At 42.8% G+C, this 27,795-nt stretch overlaps 1 protein-coding gene across 1 annotated transcript in view; it reads right to left on the reverse strand.

Annotated features, from left to right (window-relative positions):
* MAD1L1 (mitotic arrest deficient 1 like 1) overlaps positions 1-27,795 on the reverse strand; it is a 492,750-nt gene that overhangs the window by 217,384 nt on the left and 247,571 nt on the right. The window contains exons 14-15 of the mRNA XM_035130662.2: positions 19,784-19,872; positions 9,923-10,013 (exon numbers count right to left, since the gene is read on the reverse strand). Coding sequence (XP_034986553.2) covers positions 9,923-10,013; positions 19,784-19,872 — 180 coding nt within the window. The remainder of the gene's footprint in view (positions 1-9,922; positions 10,014-19,783; positions 19,873-27,795) is intronic.

Consider the following 27,795-nt stretch of genomic DNA (forward strand, 5'->3'; position numbering starts at 1 on the left):
AGCTTCCCTCATGAGCCGTGAATCTGGGAACTTTGTAGATTTAATATAAGACATATTCACTCCTTCTTAAGTCAGTGCGTGTTGTTAAGACATGTGCTCTACAAATATAAAACTCCATGCCCAAGAGAACAAGAGTGGTGTGGTAGTTAGTGGCAGAAGAGTGCCAGGCAACACTTGGGCTCAAATCTCTGCTCAGTCATGACGCTCACTGGCTGACCTTGTGATAGTCACTACTTCTCAGCACAGCCCACCTCACAGGAATGCTGTGAGTATAAACAGGGCAAGTGTTATTTAACATGGAGAAAAATGATTTAATGCATAGGAACCAAGGTGTTCCATATTAGAGATTTTACAGATAAACTTTCCTATGTGGTTAGGCTGAGGTATATTGACTGGCCCAAGCACATCTGGAAAGAAAGGAGGAATTTGAACCTGGGTCTCCCCATTCTAGAACAAACACCACACTGGCAAACAAATGTTACTACTCCACAGGAAATTTCACTAGTTTGTCTGCTCACAAATATTTAAGTTTTCCTTTCGTGGCACACCAACAGTTTTCTTTTGTTTTCTTTTTAAGAAGTGGTACAAGAAAACACATCTCCCTTCCAATTCGCAAAGACTTCCTTGCTTGGTTGCCTTAATTGGAACAGGAAAACAGGTGAGTGGCTATTTACAAGTCCGATTATTCTATTGTACGTGTTTGGGGAGAGGGGAGGGGGGAACACAACCAGTTTTGTTTACTTTTAAAACATTTATATTCCGACTTTCAAAAGTAGTACTGAAATTATCATACACACACGCACACAGGCTTGTTCCCATGTGCATATTTCCTTCTTTAATGACAATCATACCGAGTCCCCTGCTGTGTATTTTCAGCTCCTGATAATTTGTAATTAATCCTAATCAACCTACGTGGTTCTTCAAGCAGAGGTGTTTCCGCCCCAACAGTCTGCTGACTCACACTGTACAAAATTCACATACGAATTCTTAAACTGCCAGGTTAGCATGCAGCTTGCCTTCATTCCTAAGTGACTGAAGTTCTGGTAACAGGCTGGTCAGTGCTGTGGAGTCCAAGCTGTGAAAAAGAAGTCTGTGAAAAGGGGCAAGGAGGGGGAGACTGAAGGGGATTGAAGGGAGTCCTAAATGGCTTAACAGAAGGGCACCTTGACAAGATGGCTTCTCACCTTGTTTTTCTGGCAGTGTAAATGGATGCATGTGCTTGTCAATCCTGCTTACTGTCTAACAGTGAATCTGTCAAGTAATTTCACATTTGCACCAGGTCCTAACCTCTAAATAAGTTATCAAAGACTGGATTAAGGGAGAAGCTGTGTAGAGAGAGGGAAATTCGGGTTGTATGCAGAAGGCTCTGTTATGGATTCCCCTAAAGAGTATCTGCACCTACACCAGGCTTTACTAACCTGGCACCAGTTGGAGTTGCAGTCCAACACCTCTGGGGGGCAGCAGGTTGGCAAAGATGCCTAGATTCACTCCATCACCCCTCCAATACCAGGAAATGAGCTGGGTGCTTCGTTGTGGAGAGCTACTCAGGACCAGTACAGACCAGAGGTCTTCAGGGCTATGTAGGTGGGTTTAAGGGTGGGTGACAGGAGGAAGCCTACCAGCTAGAGAAATGTCTTACCAGCTTTGGTCCTCTTCTGGGAAAGTATAGCTTCACTTAACTATCCACGTTTACTAATACACCCTTCTGCTAATACTTCTCAAGCAGAAATAAAACCATCACTGCAAGGCATCTGGAAATGCTGATAAACATCACACTGCTGCTTCCCTTGCTTGAAGCCTTATGAGCCTTAAAGATTAAGAGATGTTGTTGTCCCCGCCCCCCTCTGAGCGGCAACCAGAATTTTCCCTCCACCAACCAGCTGTGAACAAATTAGAAGTGGCCCTAACTAGTGGAAGCTCCCTCTCTAAGCATATGGATCCAATTAAGTCACAGCACAGCTGATTTTAAATAAATCTTCCTTGAAGCAGCCACAGAACTTGAAGAATATATATATATATATATATATATATATATATATATATATATATATATATATATTCCCCTACAACTCTGAAGAAGGAAAGGCAGGAGAATTGTATTTGCATAAGGAACACTTCACCAGCCACCCCACTGCCTGTAAACACAGGACTCCTTGCAGAAATAAATGCTAATTGAGAACTCTTCAGAAGTCTTTCCTCCCACTTCACCAAGCAGCACTGATTTGATCAATCCTCTATTTCCTGGCTTCAAGTTGCTAGCTCTTTCAAGGACCTGGAAGGGAGGGGGTTGTTGCAGAAGAAGAGGCCTCTGCCTTGAAAGTGATTTAAAACTAAGCCACTTTTTGGAATAACTGGTGCCCGCCCAAAGAGCCAATTGCAAAGCAGTCACCACAGGCTATCCTCTATCTGGCACTGAAGCCGGGAGACAAAGGAACAATTTTAAATAATACTAGGACCTATTTCTGTCCATCATTCTAGCCACACATACCCAGTCTTATTCCCTCAAAACTATCAAAGATTTAGGGTGCACAGGGGCACCATCACCTGGCAATTCTTGACTCTTCCCGTCTTCCTGTAACCTGAGGTTTTTATTAGCAGTAAAGATCTGAACAGTGAGTAATATCCATGCTACAGACTTTTATAGGAGTGAAGGAAAATCAATGCCGCCTGCAGCTAGGTGTCAAGAGCCAAGGGGGTTAGCAGGAGAGAAAGGCTGTGGAGGTGGATGGCGCCTCCAGCCATAATTCAACCTGTCCCCACACAAGGCAAGAGTATGAACAAATGTCAGGTGTTATACAGTCTGCTGCACACAGTCATCAATATCTCAATTTCATCACTTGCTAATACCAAGTTTTGAGTAAAGTAGGAAGAAAATAAAAGTGTTTGCAATGTAATGCTGGTTGTTGCAATGCCAGTACTGGATTTCCAAGTATCAATCAAGGGTCTTTAACCTAGAGATGTTGTTTGCAGTTGATGCAGCCTTGACAACACACTCAAAGGAAGCTCTACAGCAGGGGTCAGCAACTGTTTTGTGTTTTTGCCTGCAGGGAGTTTGGCTTCACCATCACCCTGACAAAGATCAACATCCTGGATCAGGACGTCGCCAGTACTCCATGGATCAGCATTGGTGACTACACACCTGAGGTGGTAAGCGACTTTGTCTACCTGGGTTCCACCATAACCAGCAACCTCTCCATCAATGCTGAGCTGAACGAGTGTATTTGCATGGCAGCTACAGCAATGGCTAGCTTTTCCAAAAGGGTGTGGGAGAATATGGTGTGAATGTCCAATACCAAGATGGAGGTCTGCCAGGCTTGTGTATTGAGCATGCTGCTTTATGGAAGTGAGTCGTGGGCAACTTAGAACCACCAGAAGCGATGTCTGGAGAATTTTGGCATCACATGGCAGGAGAGAACCTCAAAGAGGTGCTCTCCCAAGCCCACATTCCCTGCATGTGCACACTCCTGTCTAAACAGCGTCTCCACTGGCTTGGCAATGTCCACCGACTGGAAAATGGCAGTATCCCCAAGGATGTGTTCTATGGGGAGCTGGCTTCAGGCACTAGGCCCGATGGCAGACAAAGATGTCTCCAAACATGGCATATGCCTGAATCACATGTACAACAGAAACAACCTGCTGCATATACTGCCTTCTTTTAATTTTCAGCAGGCAATTCCATAACTATTCTCCTTTTACTATGTACAGTGGTACCTCGGTTTAAGTACACAGTTGGTTCCAGAAGTCTGTACCTAACCTGAAGCGTACTTAACCTGAAGCGAACTTTCCCATTGAAAGTAATGGAAAGTGGATTAATCCGTTCCAGACGGGTCCGTGGAGTACTTAAACTGAAAGTACTCAAACCGAAGCGTACTTAAACCAAGGTATGACTGTATTGTACTCATTACACAAAGAGACAGAAACACACACAAACACAAACATCCAACCTAACTTGTCCCAAATTGTGCATCTATATAATTTACATGAACCTAATACATTTCTGTAATCCATGCGATTTATTTTCATAAGAGAATATCTGTATTGCAGAACCACAGATATGTCTAGACTTGTAGGACTTTCACACACAACAAATAAAAGTGAGTTGTTGGTTTTTTTAAAAAAAGTAAAACAGCACAGCAGCATTCAAATAACTCATGCTGAACCCTTGTGGGCTTGTAATTTCATGGCAAACACACACTAGTTAACAAGCTGTAGGTCAAGTCAAAACACGTGGGAAGAGGCAGCCCACTATATTTTAGTGCCTGAGGGAGATAATCCAAACAGTAAAAATATAGCAAAATAATTGACAATCTGCTGCCTTTTAATATTTCAAAATCTGCTACCTACAGCCAAGATTGTACATTTCTTTCTTTCTTTCTTTCTTTCTTTCTTTCTTTCTTTCTTTCTTTCTTTCTTTCTTTCTTTTTTGGTCACAAGTAGTGGCCAATGAGAATATGCAACACCCCACAAGCTCCATCCATTTGCCATAACTGCAGCATCCAACTCCAGGGATTAATGCAATGTTTTCCACCGCACATATTCCAAAGCAGTGCAGTTCCACTCTCTGGTGTCTGGGATATTTTTAGAATTGCAAGTCCCTCCACTGATTCCCAGCTGTGTGTGGTGTGATGTCACAGGTGAGACAAGAATTAAATAGATATTTAGTACGTGGAAAGGCGATGAGATATGCTTCTGTGATAAAGCCTGCTGGTGCCTATGGGGAATTCAGGCTTTATTTCATTTGGAAGTGAACTTGGATCTTCAATTAGGTTCCTCTGGAGCAAATGAGACAGCAAGCCCTCAAGGCACAAGCTGTTTCTTCTTTCCATTCTGTATCTGTACAGCCAATCCTGTGCTGTTACGAATCATCCTCATTATCACCATCATCTCCTCTTACTCTCTGTATCACCTTTGCTGGACAAACCCCTCTCTACAGCATTAGTGTGTTTATGCGATAGAAGACTGTAACCACACAGTAAAAAGATAACTAGAAAATTTCTGATTTAATTAGTTGTACTAAATAAATAAATAAAACACCATATTACGGAATGAATTTGAAGCAGTGCTAATTTACTGCTTCACCTAACAGCCAAATGAATTTACCAGGCTTATTTATAGGTGGCCCCACAAATTCAGGCTTATGGGTGGATCCAGGGCATGGTAAACACTTTGTTGCATGATGTGATAGTCCCTGCTGCCCCAAAGAGGAAGTGGTGAGGCTATACCTGAAGAAAACTCACCTAGAACCACACATTGATGCCAACTACTGCCTGGTCACCAATGCACATTTTCTGGGCAGGGTGACTAAGACGGTGTTGGTCACCTGCTGCAGATGGTCTTGGGTGAAGCCAATTATCTTGACCCATTACAGTCAGGGTTCAGGCCCACTTGGAGGACAGAATTGGCCTCGGTCACCCTGATCACTTTCTTAGGGGGAGGGAGAATGACAGGGGGGATGGGAGCTTACTGATTCTCCTAGAGCTCTCAATGGCTCTGGATACCATTACCCACAATAACCTTCTGATTAAACCTTGTAGGTTGGGGAACTATGTTACAGTGGTTTTAGTCCAACTTTATAGGGTCAATTCCAAAGAGTCTGATGGGTGACTGTGCCTTAGCTTCCTTGCAGTTGATCTGTGGGGTGCAATAGTCTGATTTTGTCCTCAATGCTGTTTATATTTCTATGAAGACGTTGGTGTATGGTCAGTAGAAGATCTGGGGAACAGTATCACCTGGATGCTGATCATACCAGCTCTTATCATGGGCCTTCAGCTCCATCAAGATCTGGTATGCTTTGGCAGCCCCGGACTGCCAAGAAGAGGAAGGAGGAGGAAGAAATGGATGGAAGGTGGGCATCCAGGGATGGAGGAGAAAGTTCTTTCTCTTGAGACTCTCAATGCCAGAGCAGAAGCAGATCTGCTGGCTCTCCTGCAGAACAGAGCGCCTTCTCAGGATGAGGGGGTTTTGACAAGTGAGGGGGTGGGGTGAACTAGAGGAGGTGGCAGCAGAGTTGGAGGCTAAGTTGCAGGGCTACCTTCATACGTGGTATCAGTTGCACCTGCCCAGAAGGCATGCACATCTGCAGCAAAACCATAGTGGGATTACTAAGAGCAACCCCAAATGCTTAATAGTACCATTTGGTACCACCTGCTGCTGCTGCCCAGGACTAATCTGCTGGGAGCCTGAAGGGTCCTGCCCTTCTTCTCTCCACCTGGCTTGGAGCGGGGCCTGACAGGCTCCATAAAGGACTACTGCTGCTGCTGGGCAGAGAGGGCTCTGTTTTTGTTTTTAAATTGCTTTTTAAAAATCTATGCCATTTTAAATTGTGGTTGATATTAATGCTGTATTCTTAGTTTTAGATTTTATGATTCATGCGGAAATTGTTGTGTTTTATTTATTGCTTATGACTTTTGTTATGTTGGTAATTATGTAAATCTTGTCATTTTGCAAGCCGCCTTGAGCATTGTTTTAACTATGAAAAGGCAGCATACAAATAAAATGATGGTGATGATGATGATGACCATCCTAGGCAGCCTGCTTCAGTCACAACTGGACCTGCAATCTGCAATAATCTACTAAACATTAAAAGCCTCCCTGAACAGGGCTGCCTTCAGATGTCTCCTAAAAGTCTGGTAGTTGTTTTCCTTTTTGACATCTGTTGGGAGGGCGTTCCACAGGGTAGGCGCCACCACCGAGAATAACGCGAGATGAACACCGCAACCCCAGAGTCGGTCACAACTGGACCTAAAGGTCAGGGGTCCCTTTACCCTTTATCTTTATGAGCTACCTGAGCACTTTCATAGGATAGTGTCAGCCCTTCTTAAGCTAAAGAACACTTGAAATCTTCTTTGGCAATCCTTTTCAATGCTTTAGTCCCGTTTCCAGTGTGGCTTGATCAGGGAAGAACATCTTCCTTTTATTGGAAGAGTGTAAAAGGATGGGAAAATTAGCAAAATGGGAGCAGAAAGATTTCAATCATTCCTGCTGGAGACAGACCTGGGACGCTAATTGCTTGCAGGATATTAAGGACTGATCTAAAGGCACAGACTGTGAAAAGAGAAGGCCTTGCCAAACTTCCCAAACGCAAACAGAGAATAGCTGAGGACTAGACTATGCTGCCCCAGAGCTGTGAACTGACAGCTATCTGCAGACAAGGAAATCACATGAAATATGAGACAAATGAGCTTGTAACCTGCTGGAGAACCAAAGCTGTTATAAGCACTCCTTGGAGACTAGGGCATCCAAACAACAAACCCAACATTTTCATCAACTTTTGACGACAGCAACCCAATTAAAGGAGAGCTGGATGACAGGCTTCACACCAAACATGGCTTGGCGAAGGCGTTCAGTACCTCTCATCTCCCTGTTTTATCAAACCCATCACTCCCTGCTCTCCCCACTGCCACCGCCCCTGCACATCCCAATCTTCAAGACTGATAATAAAAGAGAGAACTGATTCCCCTCTAATAGGTGTCAAGATAAAATCAATGGTCTGCCTGAAATCTGAGTAACAGAATTTTGTGTGTGTGTGTGTGGTTGTTTAAGAGAAGAAAAACAAAAACATCACAACCACAAAACAATGTACACGGCAATGGGGGTAGTGGAAGGGATGGAAATTTGAACAGAACACCACAACAAATTTGTGGTTGCTGCATCTAAGAGAAGGAAGAAAGGCAAAGACAACAACCCCATCTTCACTTTAAGAAGAAAAAACCTCAGAGTCTCATGAGTTGCCCTCAAACAAGAAACACCTTAGAAGTTGCTATTAACAGGAAAGGGTGGGGGGGTAGTAGGGAAGCAAAACACACATTATCTTTTATTGCTACAACAATTTCTGCTCTCTATTCTTCACAAAGAGCAAGTATTTTTTTAGAAAAAAAACCAGATTTCAAAATGAACTGCTGGTTATTGTTTATCTATGTTCTGAGAAGAATTATTCCACCACCACCACCACCACACAGGTCACTGTTTTAGAAGGGAGAAAGTAAGTGGCGCCTTCATAAAATGAGATAGTTGGGGTGGATGTAAGGATTCCAAAGCAAGAGTGTGCAAAAAGGCTCCCCCACCCCATCCCACCGCTTGCAAAGTATTTGTGTCACAATACTACAAGGTCATCTGCATCAAATTTGTGTCTACCTCTCTGCTGACTTTCACTTAAAAATCCTTGTCAGTTTCAAGAAGGAAAGAAGAGATGAAAGATCCATGCATTAGGATATGTGTTGGTGTCACTTCAAATACAAGCAAAACAATCATCTTTATTTTGCTATCAACCCACATGTGGCAGCATCTGAGTTCTTCCCAAATAAGCCTGGCCAGTGAACAGAATATAGTTATAGAAGGAAATCTTGGAAGCTGTCCTCAGTGACATAGAAGAAGCCAAGAGACGCATCAGGCTTGCACAAAACACAGGTTTGCACATTAGTAACGGGATCAATATCAGCAGTAGAAGTCCATTCGCTCCAGTGGACAGAGAGTTGCACTTGGACCTGGGAGACACCAGGGTTCAAGCTCCAGCTCAGCCATGGACTCACTAGGTGGCCGTGAGCGAGTCACTTGTCTTCTTAGACTCAGTTCCCCACCTGCAAAATGGGAACAACAGTGACCTACCTCATGGGCCTACTGAGGACAGGAACGAGTTTGGGGTGGGGAACCACTTTACACAAGGAACTGCTCCCTCCTTCTTCTCTGGGGTGACAGCCACAGAACCAGATTCTGGACATAATCCTATGCAGTCTTAAATTACACCATAACACAGGCATCCCCAAACTGCGGCCCTCCAGATGTTTTGGCCTACAACTCCCATGATTCCTAGCTAAGAGGACCAGTGATCAGGGATGATGGGAATTGTAGTCCAAAACATCTGGAGGGCTGAAGTTTGGGGATGCCTGCCATAACACTTTCATGAACGAGATGGAGGGGACAGCAACACATGGTCGAGTTTGGACCCGACAGTTACAGAAAGCAAATTTTGCTGCTCAAAATCCATTAACTCTATAAGAGGTTATAGCTGGGTATTTCCATCATTGATGGTGCATCCATATTTAGGACACTTGTTCAACTCTAGTTGAGCCTCATAATAAACATGTATGTACATTCATAAGTATGTATGTATGTATGTATGTATGTATGTATGTATGTATGTATGTATGTATGTATGTAGTACAGGAAAGCACAAAGGGGATTATCAACAGCAGGACCTCACTCCTTTTGAATAGATTTTTCCCCCAGCTGGAAAACAATGCAGGAATGTGAAAGAGATTTATAAAACCATAACTGACATGGAGAGAGTATGCAGAAAGAAATGTAGTCACTCTTTCAGAGCAGAAAAATTTGGAAATAGCCATATAACTGCAGCAGATCAGAGACAATGGAAAAAGTGGTACTTCTTACAAGCTATAGAACTCACTCCTCCAGGTGGCTACAATGGCCAACAAGCCATGTCAAAAAAGACTGGATACATCCATGGAGATCTGTTAGTAGAGACAAGAAATAATAGCCAGAATAGATGCTCCATATCTGAGGGCACCTCAAACTCTCAATGTGAAGCTGTGGATGTATGGAAAAATAGGGCTTTGCTTATGCCTGCATTCAAGGAATTAATTGTAATATTAAACTCTACATCTGATTACTGTATTAGTCTGCACTCAGATTCTTATTTCTAAGCATTCCAGGCCTCTGAACAAAACATTATCCAGTTATCCAGATACAGTAATAGAAAATACTCTAGGGTCTTTCCTGGGAGTGTGCAAAATATTATGAGGAATACCCTAGTATGAAATCATTATGAGAAGCTGAGAGTGCAGGATGGGTTCAGCTTCTGAAACATTGTTCCCGGCTGAGGAAGGGCAGAAATACCAGATACCACCCCCAGCCACCATTCCAAGGGATGTAAGCCAGACCATGACAATTTTCCTAACGCTATTACCTGAAGAGTAATCTGTTCCATCTTCATCTCCAGGTTTCTGTTCTCCTCTTTCAACTGGCTTCGTTCAGTCTCCAGTTCTTCAATCTTTAATCTAAGGGGGGAAAGAGACAAATTGGAACCTTTGATTTTCATACCTGTGCCACAAATAAGCCTCATAATAACTGAGGGAAATGCTGAACACTGCAGTAAACATCACATATAGCCAAGGAAAAATTTCAGCCTCCGGCCATCTCCTATTTATTGAATAGGCAAGAAGGAAGAATGGTGGTTCCCCTCCTGTCGAAATCCTACCCAAGAGGATGCTCGTTTCTCATGTGCAGGGATTGGAAACCTGTGACCCTCCAGATTTTACTGGACTCCCAATAGGCATGGACTGACCCATGGGCATGCTGGGCTAGAGCGAATAAGAGTGAGTCCAACAGCATTTGGAGTTCCACATCTTCCCACTCCTGCCCAAGAGTCACAATGAATTGAGCAAGTCATTGGTTCCTTCCCTAGGATAGTTAACAACAATTAAAATCTTTGGATTTTGATTTCTGTCAACAAATGCTTCTTATATGCTGGGAGATGGGCTGTTTGTTGGTGATGGTGATGATTATAATAATAGCCTTTATACAGGATAATGAAGCAATAACCAAAAGCCTTTCATTTTGTGATTTTAAGAACTTGTTTGATTGTTCTGTCTAGTAAAGTTGGTTTTTTTAAAAAAAATGTCTTTGAAAATAGTATTCATAATGCTTATTTAAATCAGCAAAGCCTGTTTGTCAGCAAGTCGGATTAAGTAAGCTTCCTGGGAGACAAGTAAGATTTTATTGCTGACACCTTATGAGAAGCCAGTCATCAGAATTGCTACATTGTAGATTATTTATATTTTTAGCACTTAACAGAAGAAAATAATGTGTTTCTTTCACCCCATTCACTACAAAATTGATCACAATCAGGAGCCAGTTTCTCAAGGACCTGTTTGCATTATATCTGTATCTTGGAAGAAACACACACACCCCCAACTCACCCATCCTTCAGTGCTGGAGATTCTAAACCTACGTAGAGCTCATAAGAACATAAAGCAAACCCAGCTGGATCAGGCCAAGGGCCCATATATTTCAGCATCCTTTTTCTACAGTGGCCGACCAGATGCCAGGAAGCCAGCAAGCAGGGCATGAGGGCAACTGGCATTCAGGGCCACATGCCTCTGATCTTGGCGGTAGGTGCACACTGGGCCTTGTCCTCTATGAATCTGCCTAATCCCCCTTTAAAGCCATTTAAGTGGGTGGCCATCACTGCATCTTGTGGAATCAAAACCCATAGTTTGACTGTGTTCTGTGAAGAAGTACTTCCTTTGATATGCTCTGAATCTTCCAACATTCAGCACCAGCAGATGCCCCTGTTTCTAGAATTAAGAGAGAAGGCAAAAAAGGACCTATCATTCACATTCACACACACACACACACACACACACACACACACACACACAATGCGTGATTTCTCACTTTTATCAGCCCCGCCCCCCACCAACTCACTATTTTTCTGAACAAAAAAAAGCCTAAAATGTTGTAACTTTTCCTCATAGGAAACTTATCCAACCTGCTGAACATTTTGCCCTTTTCTCATATCCTTCTAAAGATTAAGTGACCAGGACTGTGCACAATATTCCAAGTGTCAAACCACATATTTGAATGAAGTTATTGTGGTATTGGCATTTTATTTTTAACTCTAAGCTTCAATGGAAACCATGTCTCCTCTCCACTGACTGGTAGCCATGCCCCAGTTGAAGATATAGGCAGGCAGGCTGGGGTTATTATTCAGAGAGAACAGGCACTCTACACATGTTCAAGTGTGCTTTCTCCTTCACTAGCATTTTCTCTGTTTCAGGGCTGAGCTGAAGGCGTATTGCTTGGCCAGTTACTGCAGATCTGTGGTTCAAATTGTGCCATGAATCAGACAACACCGCTAAAGAATACAAACCGCTTCCCCCACCCACCCCTTTCTAAAGAGAGACTGTGGAAAATAGGAAAAAAGAATTTCAGCTATGAATAGTGCTTCAAATCCCTTGAAGGGTTTTCCTGCAACAGATGTAATTGAAATTAAAATTATCCCAAAAAGCAGGCTCTGAAGGCAGAAAAATGCAGCATTTGAAGGCACCTCAATGGCCCTCAGAGAGCATTTTAGCTCGAAGGCAAGAACTCAACCATACTGCTCTGCTCTGAGCTGTGAATCTGTTTTTTTCCAGGAGGTTGGCCTCCTGAGATACACACACACACACTTGAAATGTTCAGGAGTTAAGATAAAAAGCATATATCCAACAATCACAACAGTTTATTAAGAAGCAAGAAACCCACACCCGACATTCATCTAATTTACTTGGTGCTCCTATGCTAGTCTTATTTCATGCCCCTTACAGAAAATAAAAACTCCCTGAATGTCGATGATCATCCTTTATTTCAGGCAGCAAAGTACTGAGTGTTTGTCTTTTTTGAAACATTAATCTGGCCATCATGGTCACAAACATGGGAATGAACTATTTCTGATGTGGAGCCATCTCCATCTCTGCAAGAGACAGAATCTGCTAGCTTTTCCATTCTTGTCCACTTCAATAATCTAAGTTAGGATCAAGTTCCTTCTCCAGTATCCTGGTTATACCCCAAATAAGGCAGCAATTGGCCGTTAGCCTGAGTGCAGTGCTATTCCGGTGATATAAATAAGTTTCCAGGGGAATTCCATGCAGTCTTTGCTTCAGTAGGTTGAATGCTGGTTGCAAGGTGCCAAAGGATTTGGGAGGGAACCACAGGTTGATGGTACAGCACATGCTCAGCGTGGAGAAACTAGAAGGGTTGACTGTCAAAACTAGAGTGGCATGGTAAGCCAAACTATGGGTAACTCTGAAGGAACAAGCTTGTTCACCCTACTCCTTCCTTGCTCAAGTCAGAAGGAAACAAACCAGAGCACTGGTTCAGTTTTATATATAAATCAGGATTTGTTTGGAGAGAGAGAAAAACACAAGTACTAGTTCATCTGTATGCCCAGTCAACTGCTCTTAAGCCCTATGGGTCTTTGGTATAGGAAGACCTATAAATCTGAATAAATTATGTGCTGGACTGTGGCTGGTCAATGAGCTTGCTTTGTGTCCCTAGCACTTTTAATGCATTCTCTCTCTCTCTCTCTCTCTCTCTCTCCCCCTCCCTCCCATCTTCAGAGAACCCAACCCGAATGAATTTGTCTTCCAAGGATCCCCAAATCCATCTACTATGAAACCTACACCATTATAGATTATTCTTGAGCATGGATACACTGTGAAAAGAGGGCACTGCCAAGGGCACCTCCATAATTCTGGATGAACTGAGAAGACATCCTGGCTCAGGGGAAGGAAACATGGTGTGCCCCAGAAGTTGGACTACAACTCCTACCATATCAGTGCTGGCCACTGGCTGCACTGACTGGGGCCAGTGGAAATCAATGTTCAGCAATATCTGGAGGGTATCACATGGGCTTCCCCTGCTCTAGAGCAAGGAGGAGACAGGATTGCAGTGATGGTGAGGCAAACTCCTGGGAATGTTTTCTGTCATAACTGATCTTGTTGGGAAACCCCCAGAAAGCTAAATATACCTAGCTGGCTGAAAAATCACTGTCTTCATTGTTACATCACACAAACCTTTCAGTAGCCACAAAGTAAACATCAGCATTATGAGAAACACAGAAGGGGGTAGAACACTCAAAAGACAACAGCAAGTGCTGTGGCCAGGCATAAAACAGAGGGGAAATGAACCCTGTAGCTGCAACAACCCTTCAGACTAAGCGTTCCAAAGAGCAATGACACAGGATGTTGGGAGCAGCACAACTTTCAGCAAGTGTGACTAATGGACACTGGCAAGAACATGACTTTCTTTAGAATTACCGAGGCTCTACCCAGTCACTAAATCCATAGACAACATTTAGGATTTAGTGGAGTACTTGTTTGACAGCAGAAAGAAAACGTTAAGATTTGTTCCAACTGAAGAGATCTCTTCATCTGCTGCAACTTAAGTCTTCGGGGGTTTAAAAAACAAACAAAGGCAGCCTAATAGCCATGTTCCTCTTCTTCATCTTCTTCCTCCTCCTCCTCCAGGTAAAACCTGTTACTCTGCAAACCTGTTCATTACAGCATGGTCAACAGAATCAAATGCCAAAATCAGCCTTTAGTCATACAGCTAATGTGCTTTATGGGAGGCAGGGTGTAAGTGAGGGACTGACAGTGTTAATATTGCTTTTGTCATCGCCTCAGAAGTAATAATGTTGGAAAAGAATTTCACATTTAATGTTATAAAATGTTTGATAAAAAGAGTGCTTTGTTCTCAAGAGTAGGAGGGGAGGAGGGGAAATAGATAAAGTCTTTCAAGCTTCCCAGGGAAAATTTACTTTCCATATTAAAGAATAAGAAAACAAAGGGTTTCTATCTTTCTTTTTAGAGCCCTCACACACAGGCTATGAATACAGATTTGGGGGATTAACATGGGGTGTCTTTGTCCTCCCATTTCTGTATTTGTTTTTCAAAAGTGTGTGTTTAATCACAAGGTCTGTATGGAAGACACCTATAACAACCTTCGCCAACCAGGTGACCTGACATTCAGATGTTTTAGACTGCAACTCCTATAAGCCCCAGTCAGCATGGCCATTTTACTGGGGTCCAAAACATATGGAGAGCACCAGATTGCTGAAGGCTGAAAGCACAAAATCCTTCCTCCTCTTGAGCCTCCCTTAGATACAATAAAGGATTTAAAAAAACTAATTACTAGTCATGTGATACAGATGGGGTAGGATAGATTAATGAAAGGGAAAGTGGTCTATCTATTTATGGAAGATTTGGAGTCAGGACCACCTAGTTCATAGCTTCATCTCTCAACCATTATGCTACGGGTGTGGAACCAAGGAAGTCTCACATCCCTTGGCTCCAGCACTGTAGGTTGGTCACAAATTTTAACACTGCCATGGATAGGGTGAATACTGGCAATATTATCATTGAATAATAATTCCCCCTGCCCCTCCTTTAAAAGGCAGGGTGAAGTACTTAAATATATAATTTCTAGAAGTTCCTGAAGTTAAACAGCAAAAAGCAGATGGTAGCTGAGGGGGCAAATGTAAGATACAATAGAATACATTCCCTACATTCTTAGGTTAGCCTGGAGGTAACATGGGACAGAAATAAGAACTTAAGAACCCCAATGGATCAGACAAAATGTCTGTTTAGTTCAGCATCCTGTTCTCACAGGTGTCAGTACTTTTTTTGTCTGTCCTGACAAGGGCTTGTTGTAAGCTGTATTTCTTCAAGATAGCAGGCAAAAGAGGGAGGGGGAATGGACAGAGAGTGCAAATTATAAGCTTGTTACTTCCAAAAGTATCAGAGATGTTCTCAAACCTGGGAATACTTGAAAATCTGTTTTCCTCTTCTATCCTTGACATTGTTGGCAAATGGATGTGGCAAATGTTGATTTATGAAGATTAACACTCATTAATGGGCTTTGGAATGGAAAATCGAAAGCCTATAGGTTGTCCTATTTGGGGAAAGTGTTGCAGTCCATGCCAGAAGATCTGGTTAGTCATTGATAAAATGTTTTGAAACCTTCCAGCTCCCAGAAGGCAAGGAACAGAAGGCTGGTTTTACCGATAGAGCTGCACCATATCAATCAGAAGAAGAGCATGCGTATTGTTTGGAGAATTTTTAAATTTCCCTGTAACATCATGCATACCATATTTCAGAAAAGTAGGAGAACTTTAGACTCTCTTTGCTTTATTCAGTTCTCCAAAACTATATTTACTACCACAGGTTTCCCCGGGTTTCTGCCCTTCACATGTTTTGGACTGAAAATCAGTATGCCCGGGCCTGGTGAAACATAAACATTGGCATCAGCAGAGTCACAGAACTGGATCATCCATCTCAAAAATCCACATAATAAACTCATAAGAGCAGAGGCAGAAGCTGCAGAGTGAAATAAAGAATAGCCCCTAAACAGATGGATGATTATTATTATTATTATTATTATTATTATTATTATTATTTTAAAAAAACACAAACCAATTGTTAGATCATTAGCTGTAAAGCAAAAAGGGGACATTCCTGTGGCCAATTCTGAAGCTGTACTCTACTGGGACAGTTGAGCAGAACATGGGACACTTTTTTGCTGCATTTTCCCTCTTTTATATCAAACTGATTGAAACCTTGTGTTACCAGCCTAGAGACCAAGCAAACTACACATTAAGAATAACTTTTTAAAGTGCAGCTTTTGCACAGTCAGCTGCAAGGGAGAAATGCGTAGTTTAATCTTTCTTTTATACCTCAGAGACATCCATACTTTAAAAATGACAACAGATAAAGCACAATGAAATGTAAAGCAATGAAAACACAACTGCAAAGTCTCCCATCAGACCAGGACACCAATACAAGTCATCACAGAACTAACAGGCTTCATCTGAGCTTTTGATTTTAAATTAAAACAACCAAACTTTGGTTGCTGCTGCTGCTGCTGCTCAGTTATTGGTATGACTGCCTTGGAAAGGGAGCTGTAAAAGCTTTAATAACAGAATGAGGAGTTATCTATTTCTACCATAGCTTTTATAAGGGCCTCCGAACCCTCTGCTGGAATGCTCCTTTTATAACTTCTCTCTTATTCAATCACAACATGTACACCTCTGCCATCTGCAACAGCACACTAGGGGGACTATTTTTTTTCCTGCTGGAAGCACATCAGTGTTACAAAAAGGCAAGACTCTGAGTCTTTCTTACATGGATGCCGACAGATCCTCTGTTTAAAAGGCAGGCAGCTAGTAAAAATCAAAAACAAACAGCAAGGCTGGTTCCATGGGGAGGAAAGCAAATGCAAGGGATAAGCGACAAGGGAGCTGCAGCAATGCCAACAAAGACAGAACAGGAGATTTAAGAGGTCCTGTCCTCATAAAAAAGGGGTGAGGTAGATGGCGACCCAATTAATAAACACTAATAACATGCCAACACACAGCTGTAACACTTTAATAAAAATATGAAGGGGAGATAATGTCAGCAAATAAAATGGACATAAATTAGTTTATTATGAAATCAGTTTCAATAACAATATGTGTCCGTGGGAAGGGATGGTTATTGTTTTGCTGTTTTGTTTTTAATTATTTACTTGATTTTATCTTGTATTTTATTCTGTGAACTGTCCTGAGATCTTATGATTAAGGGTGGTATATAAATCTAATACTAAATTATAAAATAATGACAACAATATTAGGGAGACTAGAGGTCAAGACAATTTGTTTGTTACTATAAACATTTCAATTTTCACAGACACACACACCACCCCAAAGAATAGTTTGGGTGTATTTAAAAACATTTTTCTTTACTCTATAGGGAGCTCACACCAGCAATTACTTATGTACTAGGGGCTTCCCTCCCTGCTTGTGTTACTTCTACAAACCATGCTGCCAACCCACCTCCCTTTATACCTCGCCCAACCTCCCCACCCCACAGAGCTCCTTTGACCCCTCCATCCTCCCCTGCTAATGCCCCATTGCCAATTCCCACCCCCCAACTGGTCCAAAACTTCCCAACCCACCTGTCACAGCTCACTCCAATCCCAAGATCCCTTGGTCAGGGAAGACAGTATTGGAGAGGATGAAGTCTTTCTCCCCTTTGCCCGTCTCTAGCCGCAAATAATCAATTAACCCCTGTGCTACAAACTCCGAAACTGTGACAAAAGAGGCAAAACGTAGACCAATGAATGATAAAGGCATAAATACATAAATTCATAAAGCATAACAACTATGTGGTTTTGCATCATGCTTTGTTGTTATGTTTTATGAATTTATGTATTTATGCCTTTATCATTCATTGGTCTACGTTTTGCCTCTTTTCTCACCGTCTCTAGCCGCAGACAGTAACACTGTCACTGGCAATGGGGAGCAGAGTGAATAGGAAACAGCCTTCCACAGCAACCATTGGAGCAACAGAGGGAGAGTAGGAAGGCTTGCAAAGCCCACCCACATTGTCTTGCTGCCCACCTGCCTGCAGCTACATCCTCCTCATCCCAGAAACCATTTCTCTCTTGTGGGCAGCTCCCCAGCAACTGCACTACTTTACTGCCATCTTCCTCCCTGCTAAGACCAAAGCAGTGGTATCGGTGTCTGATGTGAAGCCAGAGCAGAGGACGGTTGTGGGGAGCTGCCCCAACCTGCTCCTCTGTGGCTCATCTTCAATGTCTGCTACCTGCACTGACAGCTCACTCACCCACCTACCGGTACCTGCCTGCCTGCCATTCTGCCATCACGCCACAGTTGGCATGGCTGCCTTTGGGTGACAAGGCAAACTGCAGTGTGACAACATTTTTTCTTACAAAAATATGGCAAAGTAAGATTGAAAAGATTCTTATAGATGGTAATAGATGGTATCTGAAGAAATGTGCATGCACATGAAAGCTTATACCAAAAACAAACTCAGTTGGTCTCTTAAGGTGCTACTGGACAATTTTTTAAAATTTTGAATAGTTTTATATTTATATTGGTGCGAAGTACAGCGCGGTTTAATCATCAATGTCATTTGAATTAACTAAGATTCCTTTGGGCTCATCATGCATATCAAATTAGCTCGCATTTTTGCTCTCTACACTTGTGGTCCCAGAACTGATTCAACTGCAATTTTAAATATCAGTTACCTATTTCACAATAAATACAATCCCTGAAAACCATGGGTGAAGATGCCTGTATCACGATTCTGAAGTGAGAGAACAGTTTATATTAATTGTGAGATAATTTGCAGTTCAGGAAGCAAAAGCTACCACTCAGTGTTAGAATGACTGGCTATCATCTGCTTTAGGAAAATGGAACCACACAACAGTCAAAGTAGCTTTGGAGGGTGAGGGAAGGTTAATGAAGTACTATGGAAGTTAAGAGATTATAGGAAGCAGCAATGCGGATTTCAGCTCAGCACTTTCTAATATTGTTCTATCTTTGGTCTCCCCCTCTGCAAGATGTGGGGTGGCTACAAAAAAGGGGCCTTTTCTGAAGTTTATGGGATGCTCTCCCCAAGGAGGCTCACCTGGCACTATTTCATTTCATTTCATGTTTATACCACTTTATATTTTTGTGAAAAAAAATCTCAAAGCGGTTAACAACACATTAAAACATCAAAGTATACAATCAAGGCAACATAATTAACAGGAAACTAAAATATTATCTGAAAGATTTCAAAATAAAACATTGCAGAGGGGGTAAACTACAGAATGCACATTCAACACAGCAAAGTTAAAAAAATCAGAAGAAAACATTACTAAAGGAAGTAAAGTATAAAATGCACATTTAAAATCATTTTATATCTTTAGGCACCAGGCAAAAGCTTTCATCTATAACCAGGCCTTTGACCTTTAACACTGTGACTCTTTGGAAGTAGTTGGTATTTCTTCTTCTTTTTTCCTTTTGGTTTTAATGTATCTATGTGGTGGTTTTGGTCTGTTTGTTTGGTCACTTTGCTTTCCCTGGATAAAGCAACCAACCAAGATGAAGAAGCAACAAATTCTATAGGGGGGGGGCAGAGGAGCAAAGCTCAGTGATTTCATTTTGACAGACAACTCATCTCTTAGCTTTGGGTATTACAAACTGGAAAGAAAAGCCACCTTTAAATGCCTGCTTTTCCACACAGGTTGGCAAAACTGTTCAAGAGTTCTGCCCTCTTGTTTTCAGCCTGCCAATTAGTCAGGAGAGAAATTTTAATCTGAGATTATAGTTTAGTTAATTAATCATACCAATTAAACTTCACAGCCCTATCACTAAGGAATTTGATTTTTTTCCTTCCTAATTAGATGGACTTGGTCTCTTCTCTTCTCCCCGGATGCCCTGAAAGGAGGAGAGGAGGCTCACCTCAGTGCATTCACTTCCTCTCCAGTGATGAAGACGCTCTGATGATGGGCGCTCGTCTGGCTCTTCAGCACCTGTAGCTCTGCCTCCAGCTGCAAAGCAAGCAAATGGATGCAAGTGAATCTCTGCCTTTGTTTCCCACTCCCCAAAGAAACATAGATTTACATAGGAACACGTAGATACAAAAAATGATGGAGGAGACAAGTTGATGGGAAGAGTATAATCAAAGGGAAATTGTGTCCGTTCCTGAGTAAGCAGCAGGCCTGAAGGTTTGAGTAAGCACCTCCTCACCTGTCATGCCTCACCTTGGTAAATAAGATGCCAAAACACTGCTTTATGGATCATACACTACTGGTTAACTAGAATAGGGAGACTTATTCAGGGTATTCTGGCTAGTGTCACTTCCAGGGGGGACAGGATCTCTGCAGTAATTACATTTTAGTGGCATCTGTACAGTAAGCCCATAAATTACACAGGAGTTAAGTTCTGGGGGTCACGCCTGACGCCAAAATCTTGCATAGTCAAAACACATTGGAGGAAATTGTGGGTGGGGTTGCCATCTATCTATCTTTGCTAAGCGTGTAAAGCTGAATGCACACAAATGAAATGTGCATAGGTTCTGAGTGTATAGTAATCAAATAAATGTCTAGAGCAGTGTTTCTCAACCTTGGGTCCCCAGCTGTTGTTGGACCTACTCTTGACTACTGGTCTTGCTAGCAAGGGATGATGGGAATTGTAGTCCAGCAACAGCTGGGGAGCCAAGGTTGAGAAACACTGGTCTAGAGAATGCTGAGGGTCCTCAAAACTGATCTTCCTCTAAAAGAAAATGGTCTGCCACCAAAACTACTACTCCATCCAGTTCCTCCCCTTGTGAATATAAAAGGGAGAGCCAAGCCAGAAGCTTCCCTGTTTCCTCAGTTCCTGGAGACAAATAGGAACAAGATAGTAGAGCCTCAAGGACTAATGCACCTGCTCTGGGCTCTCCAACATCTTGCACCACCAAAACAAACAGATAGACAGACAAATAAAGAACCTATCCTCGTGATGCTGACACAAAACCCTGACACGTACACTAAGCAAAAGAATGGAAAATCATTATCCTTGCTTCTCCCCCCGCCCAATGTCTATGGCAGCAGTGTCTCACATCAAATGTAACTGACCTATAGAAAGGACTCTATGAACTGAGAACAGGGATGTTGTATGTACCCTTGCTGTCCATGAATACCCTGCAATAAAAATGATTTTTAAAAAAATGCACATACCCCCTCCTCTGAAATAAAGGCATGCTGAAACAGCATTTGCCTCCACATATCTGATTAAACTCTGACAAGAGAAAATGTTTTGGTTTGACCACAGATCACACTGGCTTGTCGGACATCTGTCTGGAAATTTTAGGACACCCTTCAATGCCATCCCAACCCATCCCACCCAAGCCAAAACAAATACTGTTCTTTCCTATTCCGTTTTTCTCTTAGCCATCTGCTATTTCTTTAAAGCTCCACAGAAAAATGTAGTGTTTTCTGCACACGTAGGAAAACAACGAGCAAGCGCTGCCCTAATTAGAGATGCAAACCAGGGGAAAAACCACACACCAAGGGCTCAGTCTTCAGCACCAAGGGAGATAAGCTATTAGCATACAGTATCCTTCAGCAGTGCTGGCGAGACTCACACAGCATTCTAATTCCACACTGGAGGAGGAGTGGGTCCAAGTGAAGCCAGATGGTACTAGGACTTTGGCTTCATTAGGCAGGGCAAGAAGGGTGGGTGGGGAAAGGGCAACTTGTTGACAACTGTAGAGCCATTCCTCGTCGTAGGAAGCAGTCAGAAATGAAGCTGCCAGAGCATATCAAAGGCTTGCAAGGCATAAAGGAAGCAGAGGCATAACTGTTAGAACTAAGAGTGTGGAAAAGAAATGGCATCAATAAGGGCCTGTTCTGCCAACAAAAAAGGGGATTCAGGATGTTCCATCCCCCCCCCAAAACCTAACTTCTAATTGCTTCCCAAATCCAGTCACAACAATGGAGAAGGGTGGGGAGTACACTTGCACCTGTATCCCCACTATATAAAAATAAAATAAAATAAAGTTAATGTATATTGGCTGGCCGATAAGATTATCACAGCAAGAAACATTTCTCTCAATTTTCTGATTACAGAGCTTCTCTCTTTCCTAGCACAACCCATTACAGATGGCCAGGATAAAGCAGGTGCCCTAGATAATTCCAGGGATGTGAATTCCAAGGCATCAGGCCTGGAAGGAAACTTTCAATTTCACCCCACCTTTCTAGCACAAAGCCATTTATTATGTGCTTTGTCTTCCCATTCCTGCCGAAGGTTGCAATGAGGTTTGTTATTATAGTTCTGTGCTGTTCTCTGGTCTGCGTGCGGACAGCATCCAAAGATGCAGCGCCAATAAATAGGCTATTTATCATTGGCTAAGCGGCCTCAGCCTTGAGTCCAAGTGCCACCTGCTCTCTTGACATGAGCAGATAAATTGCTCCTGGCTCCCTTTAGAGGAAAAGGCAAGGAGTTAGTAATAGATTGCTGTGGCTTGTGATTGTGTGTTTATGGCCAAAGGAAGGAGGCTGAGCATATTATTAAAGTGTGCATATATGTGTGGGAGGGAATAGCCTGTACACTTCTGAGTGATACAGGGAAGGATGTTAACATTGGAAGGATGCTAACAAGGCAATGTCTACCCCCAAACAAATCCCAATGTGTGGATTTGTGTTATAATGGCTGTTTTTTATATAATATTTTTTGTCTTTTATGTGTTTTATGTGTATCTGAAGAAGTGTGCATGCACACGAAAGCTCATACCAAAATATAAACTTAGTTGGTCTTTAAGGTGCTACTGAAGGAATTTTTTTAATTATTGATATAGTTTGTTATTTATCTTTTGCTGCATATTGCCTTGGGCTCTGTCAAGGAAGGTGATTCACGGATCCTATAAACAAGTAAACAAGGTGTTATTAGTGGTGCTAACGGAAGCTGCAATTTCCACATCCTCCCTCCATGGCAAAAAGACTTGTTAGTATAAAAACAAACTGCCCCAAAGGGATTATTACTTACCTGATAGTCTCTCAAACAGAAGATTCCATGAGGAATTGGTATCACATTTGAAAAATGGAAGCACTGTTTGATAATTTATTGAATTGCAAGATTTCATCTTTGGACAAATTAGAAGCCTAACGCTGTGAGTGGATCACCAATCCCACTGAGTTGATGAATCACTTAACAGCACTCCACAGCTCAGAATCAGCCCCCATTACACCTGCTATACTGAAAGCTATTATGGACAGCCTATTCTTTATATCAGCCAAGGCCTTTATGACATGACTAAGGGCACATCCATAAGTAAAATCCTAAGCTGTGATACATGTGTAAAATGAAAGCAAGATGAAGTGTTTTGACCATGCAGTACAGTTTTTGGACTGTGCTAGAGAGTATTCTGTTGGCTTCACCAAGCCACTTCCGCAATATATGACCACTCTCCATAAATGCAAGACACACTGAGTGTTTGCATCTTCTTATAGTATGAGAATGTGAATTAGGTCCTGAAATTGGCCAAGCCTGTTACTTTAGAAACTTCCTGCCCTTGCCTGCTCAACAGAACAAGACCTTCTGCCTGGACAGAGGGTCAGAAACAGAGGAGAAAGTAGCAGCAGATCCTGAGGGAAATAAAGTGGATTTATGGGAAGCTGAGCATATGAGCAAAAGAACAGCAAGCAGCTATCTCAGGCAGAGGGATCTTGGAGGGATCTTGGACCAGATTAGATAGAATATCACTCTGAGGAACAAAGACTTAAAAAGGAAGTTGCTGCCAAAATAAAGGTTACCAAGATTACTGGGGCCCACTAAATTTCCACAATGAGTATGCTGTGAATTTATTAAATCCCTGTGGTGGTGCGTGTTTTTAGCTCCGTCGCACTATGGTCTGTAACTGGTAGAGAGCTCCCTAGTGCTATTCTGCTTTCCCATGTCTATGGTATCTTCCATTACATAACCAGAATCAGTCGCACCTTAGAGACCAACTATGTTTGTCATTGGTATGAGCTTTTGTGTGCATGCACACTTCTTCAGATACAGTGAAATAGAAGTCACCAGTGTATCTGAAGAAGTGTGCATGCACACAAAAGCTCATACCAATGACAAACTTAGTTGGTCTCTAAGGCATAGCTGCCAAGTTATCCCTTTTTTTAAGGGAAATTCCCTTATGCTGAATAGGCTTCCTCGTGAGAAAAGGGAAAACTTGGCAGCTATGCTCTAAGGTGCTACTGGAAGGAATTTTTAAATTATTATTATTTTGTTTTTTTGTTTTGACCAGAATCACACACTGACCTGGCTCACTCCTCTACTCCTCCTGCACTGCCATGAAGCAAGTTAGTCTGACCTGCTGCAACATCTGAATCTCTCCAAACAGCCAAAAGCAGAAGCCAAGGAGCAAAGTCAGCAGTTGGAAGAGCAATTAACCCATAATGCTATTATACTGAAAGAGCAAAACAAGCAGTGTAATAGCTCCATTCTCCATGTTACTTACTTGCATTCATCCACAGCATATTCTTAACTATAGTTTAATGTTATGTGCAAACCAGGCCACCGTGTCAAACTTATGTAAGGGCCACTCATTTCAACAGAGACATTAAAATGTCACTGGCATGATTTACTCTTTCTTTCCTAATCATGCTTAATGTTGTGTTTGCTTTTTTGCATCTGCAGTACGTTCAGCTGGCATTTCCAGAGTGCTATACAGAATGTCTCAAATACATTTCAGGAGTGGTAAAAGGAAAATGTTTATTATTATTTTTAAAAATCCAATATGCACCATATTGTACCTACCAACACTGAATTTCATCTAACAGTTTGCCGAACAATGGGTAAGTGGTAGGAAATTGTCTAACACTCTTTAGTCTACTTCCAGTATATTTATCTCACATGGTTTCTATCATTTCTATTAAAGAAGATGTTAAAACAAATCTTAAAATGTATGGTCCTCTATTTGGTGAGAATGTACCATTCAGGGCCAACCTCCAATGCTAATCCTCAGGGAAACAATAAAACCAGAATACTTTGGCTGGATGCACCAGAAATAATATGCATTTCGGCAGAAACCAATAACATTTCTAACATGACTGGAAGAATAAAATAATAGCATTATGGGTTAGCTGTTCTTGCCTCATCCATTTCCACTTTACCTGCCTTTTGAGATGGACATACAGAGTTAGTTTACATTCACCTAATGGGGACCATTAGTTTGAGACTATCCGACCTGATCTTGGGCAAAGATCCTCCATCTGAAGCCTGAAAAAGTTGTCTCCTTTAACTTGAAACATCAAATTAATCTAGGACTTGATGTGTGCAAAATGGGCTGTGCAGTAAGATGTGGGCCATATGTGTGTGGCTGCATCTGAGTTGAAGCCTAGAGCTAATTCAACCCTATTCCAGATGCAGGCCTATACATTTTTTCACTCCTTACCTCTCAGTTACATTTATTTTATTCCCTAACTGTATCCGTGCGCCCACAAATACTTGCACCATCATTTCTTATAACGTTTTTCTTTTAATTTAGCAATGTGTTTTGTTTTGTTTTTTTAAAAAATCATTCCTCCAACTTCCAAACAGTGGAGGCTGGCCCTTTTGGGAAAGTAGGGCAGTGCCCACCAACCTCAGTCTGCACTCAGCTAGCCCCACCTGCCTGCCTTCTTAAACTTATCCAGTCCAGGGGCTGGCCCTGGTTTTCAGCTTCCTCTTCTGTAGGTAGAGGATGAGGGCAAAACTAAATTAGTTGGCTCTGTCATTGCCTTTCACCCCACTTATCCTATATAATAAAGTCCCTATGTCTCTGCATCCAGATTCCCTGTGTCCTGTTTTCTGCGCTGAGCATGTGCCCCAGGGACACAGGGATTGGATGCAGAGACTGCACGCACACACGCTCTCCCCACCCCACCCCTCACCCCTCTGCCCTGCACTGGCTCAATAAGCAGTTAAAACAGAGGCCACCAGGTGGAAGGCAGGAGCAGGCAGCAAGGCCCCTAAGCAGGGCAGGCCCTCTCTCAACGTGCCCAAGGGCCTGAGGAGGAAGCCAGGACGACCAAAAACCGAGGCCCCGGCCTCTCCTCACCAACAGGCCCAAAATGGAGGCCCAAGCAGCGCAAGATAAAGCAGGCCACCAGTGGAAGGCAGGAGCAGGCAGCAAGGCCCCTAAGCAGGGCAGGCCCTCTCTCAACGTGCCCAAGGGCCTGAGGAGGAAGCCGGGATGACCAAAAAATCGAGGCCCCGGCTTCTCCTCACTAACAGGCCCGAAATTGAGGCCCAAACAGCGCAAGCAACCGGGAGACCCCGCTGGGCCGGAACGGCCAGGAAAGGCGTGGGGAGGCCACCGAATGCTCAGCGCCAACCGTGGGACCCTCAGAAAGTGCCGGGGTGGGCGCAAGCCCCCCGGACGGCAAAGCTCCCTCCCGGACGCAGCAGGAGACTGAAAAACAGCCGCGGAGGCCAACAAAAGTAGCGGGAGCCACCCCCACCCCGAAAAACTGGGCATACACCCTGGAGCAGCCGCCCGGGCTGTCCAGGAGCCAGAATTCGGCCACTGGGCCCTGGCAGCAGCAGCGCTATTGACGGGGAAAAATTAGGAACCAAACGGCAGGCGCAAAAAGCGCGCGAAAACAGGGTGGGGAGGGATCCGCACTCCAAACACAAGCTTCGGAGGGGGTGAAGGAAGAAATACCCCCCGCACCCCCCAGCCGAGCCCGGGCTGTAAAGGTAAAAGGGGGGGGACTTTGGCTTGGGGTTTGGGAACGGGGGGGGGAGAGAAAATTAGGGATAAATTAAGGATCAAAGGGATGGGGGGAGGAACAATCAATTAGACAAGGAATAAAAGCCCCCCACAAGCCGCTGCCACCGAAAAAGGCCGAATGTTCTAGCGCCCGTTTATTAAACGGGCTGAATGGCACTAGTTGTTTCATATCCCTGCATTCTGCCACACCACTGCTTGCATCCAGAGTATGGTAAAGGGTGCAGGCCAGAAGCTAAGTGTGATGTGCTCGTCTAGCTCAGTTTGTTCCACAGTGCCTGCTGCATCTTGTCATCCATAAGGAATTAGAAATTGGAGCACAATACATTTGTATTTGTACTTGAACTGCTGCTCTTGTCTTCCCTTCTGCTTGAACTCAGAGCTTAGTCTCAGAGCAAAGTCTCAGTAGACTTTACATGATTCTTTTTCAAAGTACCTAGATTCAGGCTGCCAAATGACAACGTCTTCCTTTGCCTAAGCACAATGAAAAGTTGTCATAGTAGTCCTCTTTGGCTAAATATAGTAATATCTCACCTGCACTCCAGGTGTTTTCAGCATAATTCAATATGCATTTGCTCAACAATAAGTCACACCAGATTCAACAAGAGGCATGAACAAAACTGATGCTTTAAATCGCACATAGACATGCAACACTAGCAAGGTAGAATAACTCTGTTTGCATATCCATGTGCTCATGTACGCATGTGTGTTTAATTGCAATTAAAATGCAGTTTCCTCACAATGCAGCACCTTGAATGGTGTGTTGATAGGTACTTATTTGCTTTGGCTCAGTTCATGAGTTAATTTTTTTTAATAGCTTCAGCTAAAAGTAGAGTAGCCACCCCCACTCCCCACAGAGATATCCCTTTCTAGTTACTTCAAACTGGATGTCTCATTATCAGATGCAACATCTCTATGTGGTTCCCCTGTGGTATTTGTAATTTGGTTACATTGTTCTTTACCAGGGTTAATAGGTGATCCACTGCTAACCTCGAATACCTCAAATGTGTCTTTACCTTTTCTACGGGCACCAGCTTTCTCGCACTTCCTACTGAGAGGAATTTCTTGTAGCACTTAAACAAAACAGCCTACTTGAAATTGGAGTTGAGAGGAATGAGTAGATCTTAAAGGCATCTGATATGGTTACAGTCAATTAATGTGGGGTTTCGATGAGCTCTTTGACTAGTGCAGGGGAAAAACCTCAGTGAGTTGGCTCAGGCATCTC

The sequence above is a fragment of the Zootoca vivipara genome, chromosome 14, assembly GCF_963506605.1.
Source record: "Zootoca vivipara chromosome 14, rZooViv1.1, whole genome shotgun sequence".
In the NCBI taxonomy this organism is placed as follows: Eukaryota; Metazoa; Chordata; class Lepidosauria; order Squamata; family Lacertidae; genus Zootoca; species Zootoca vivipara.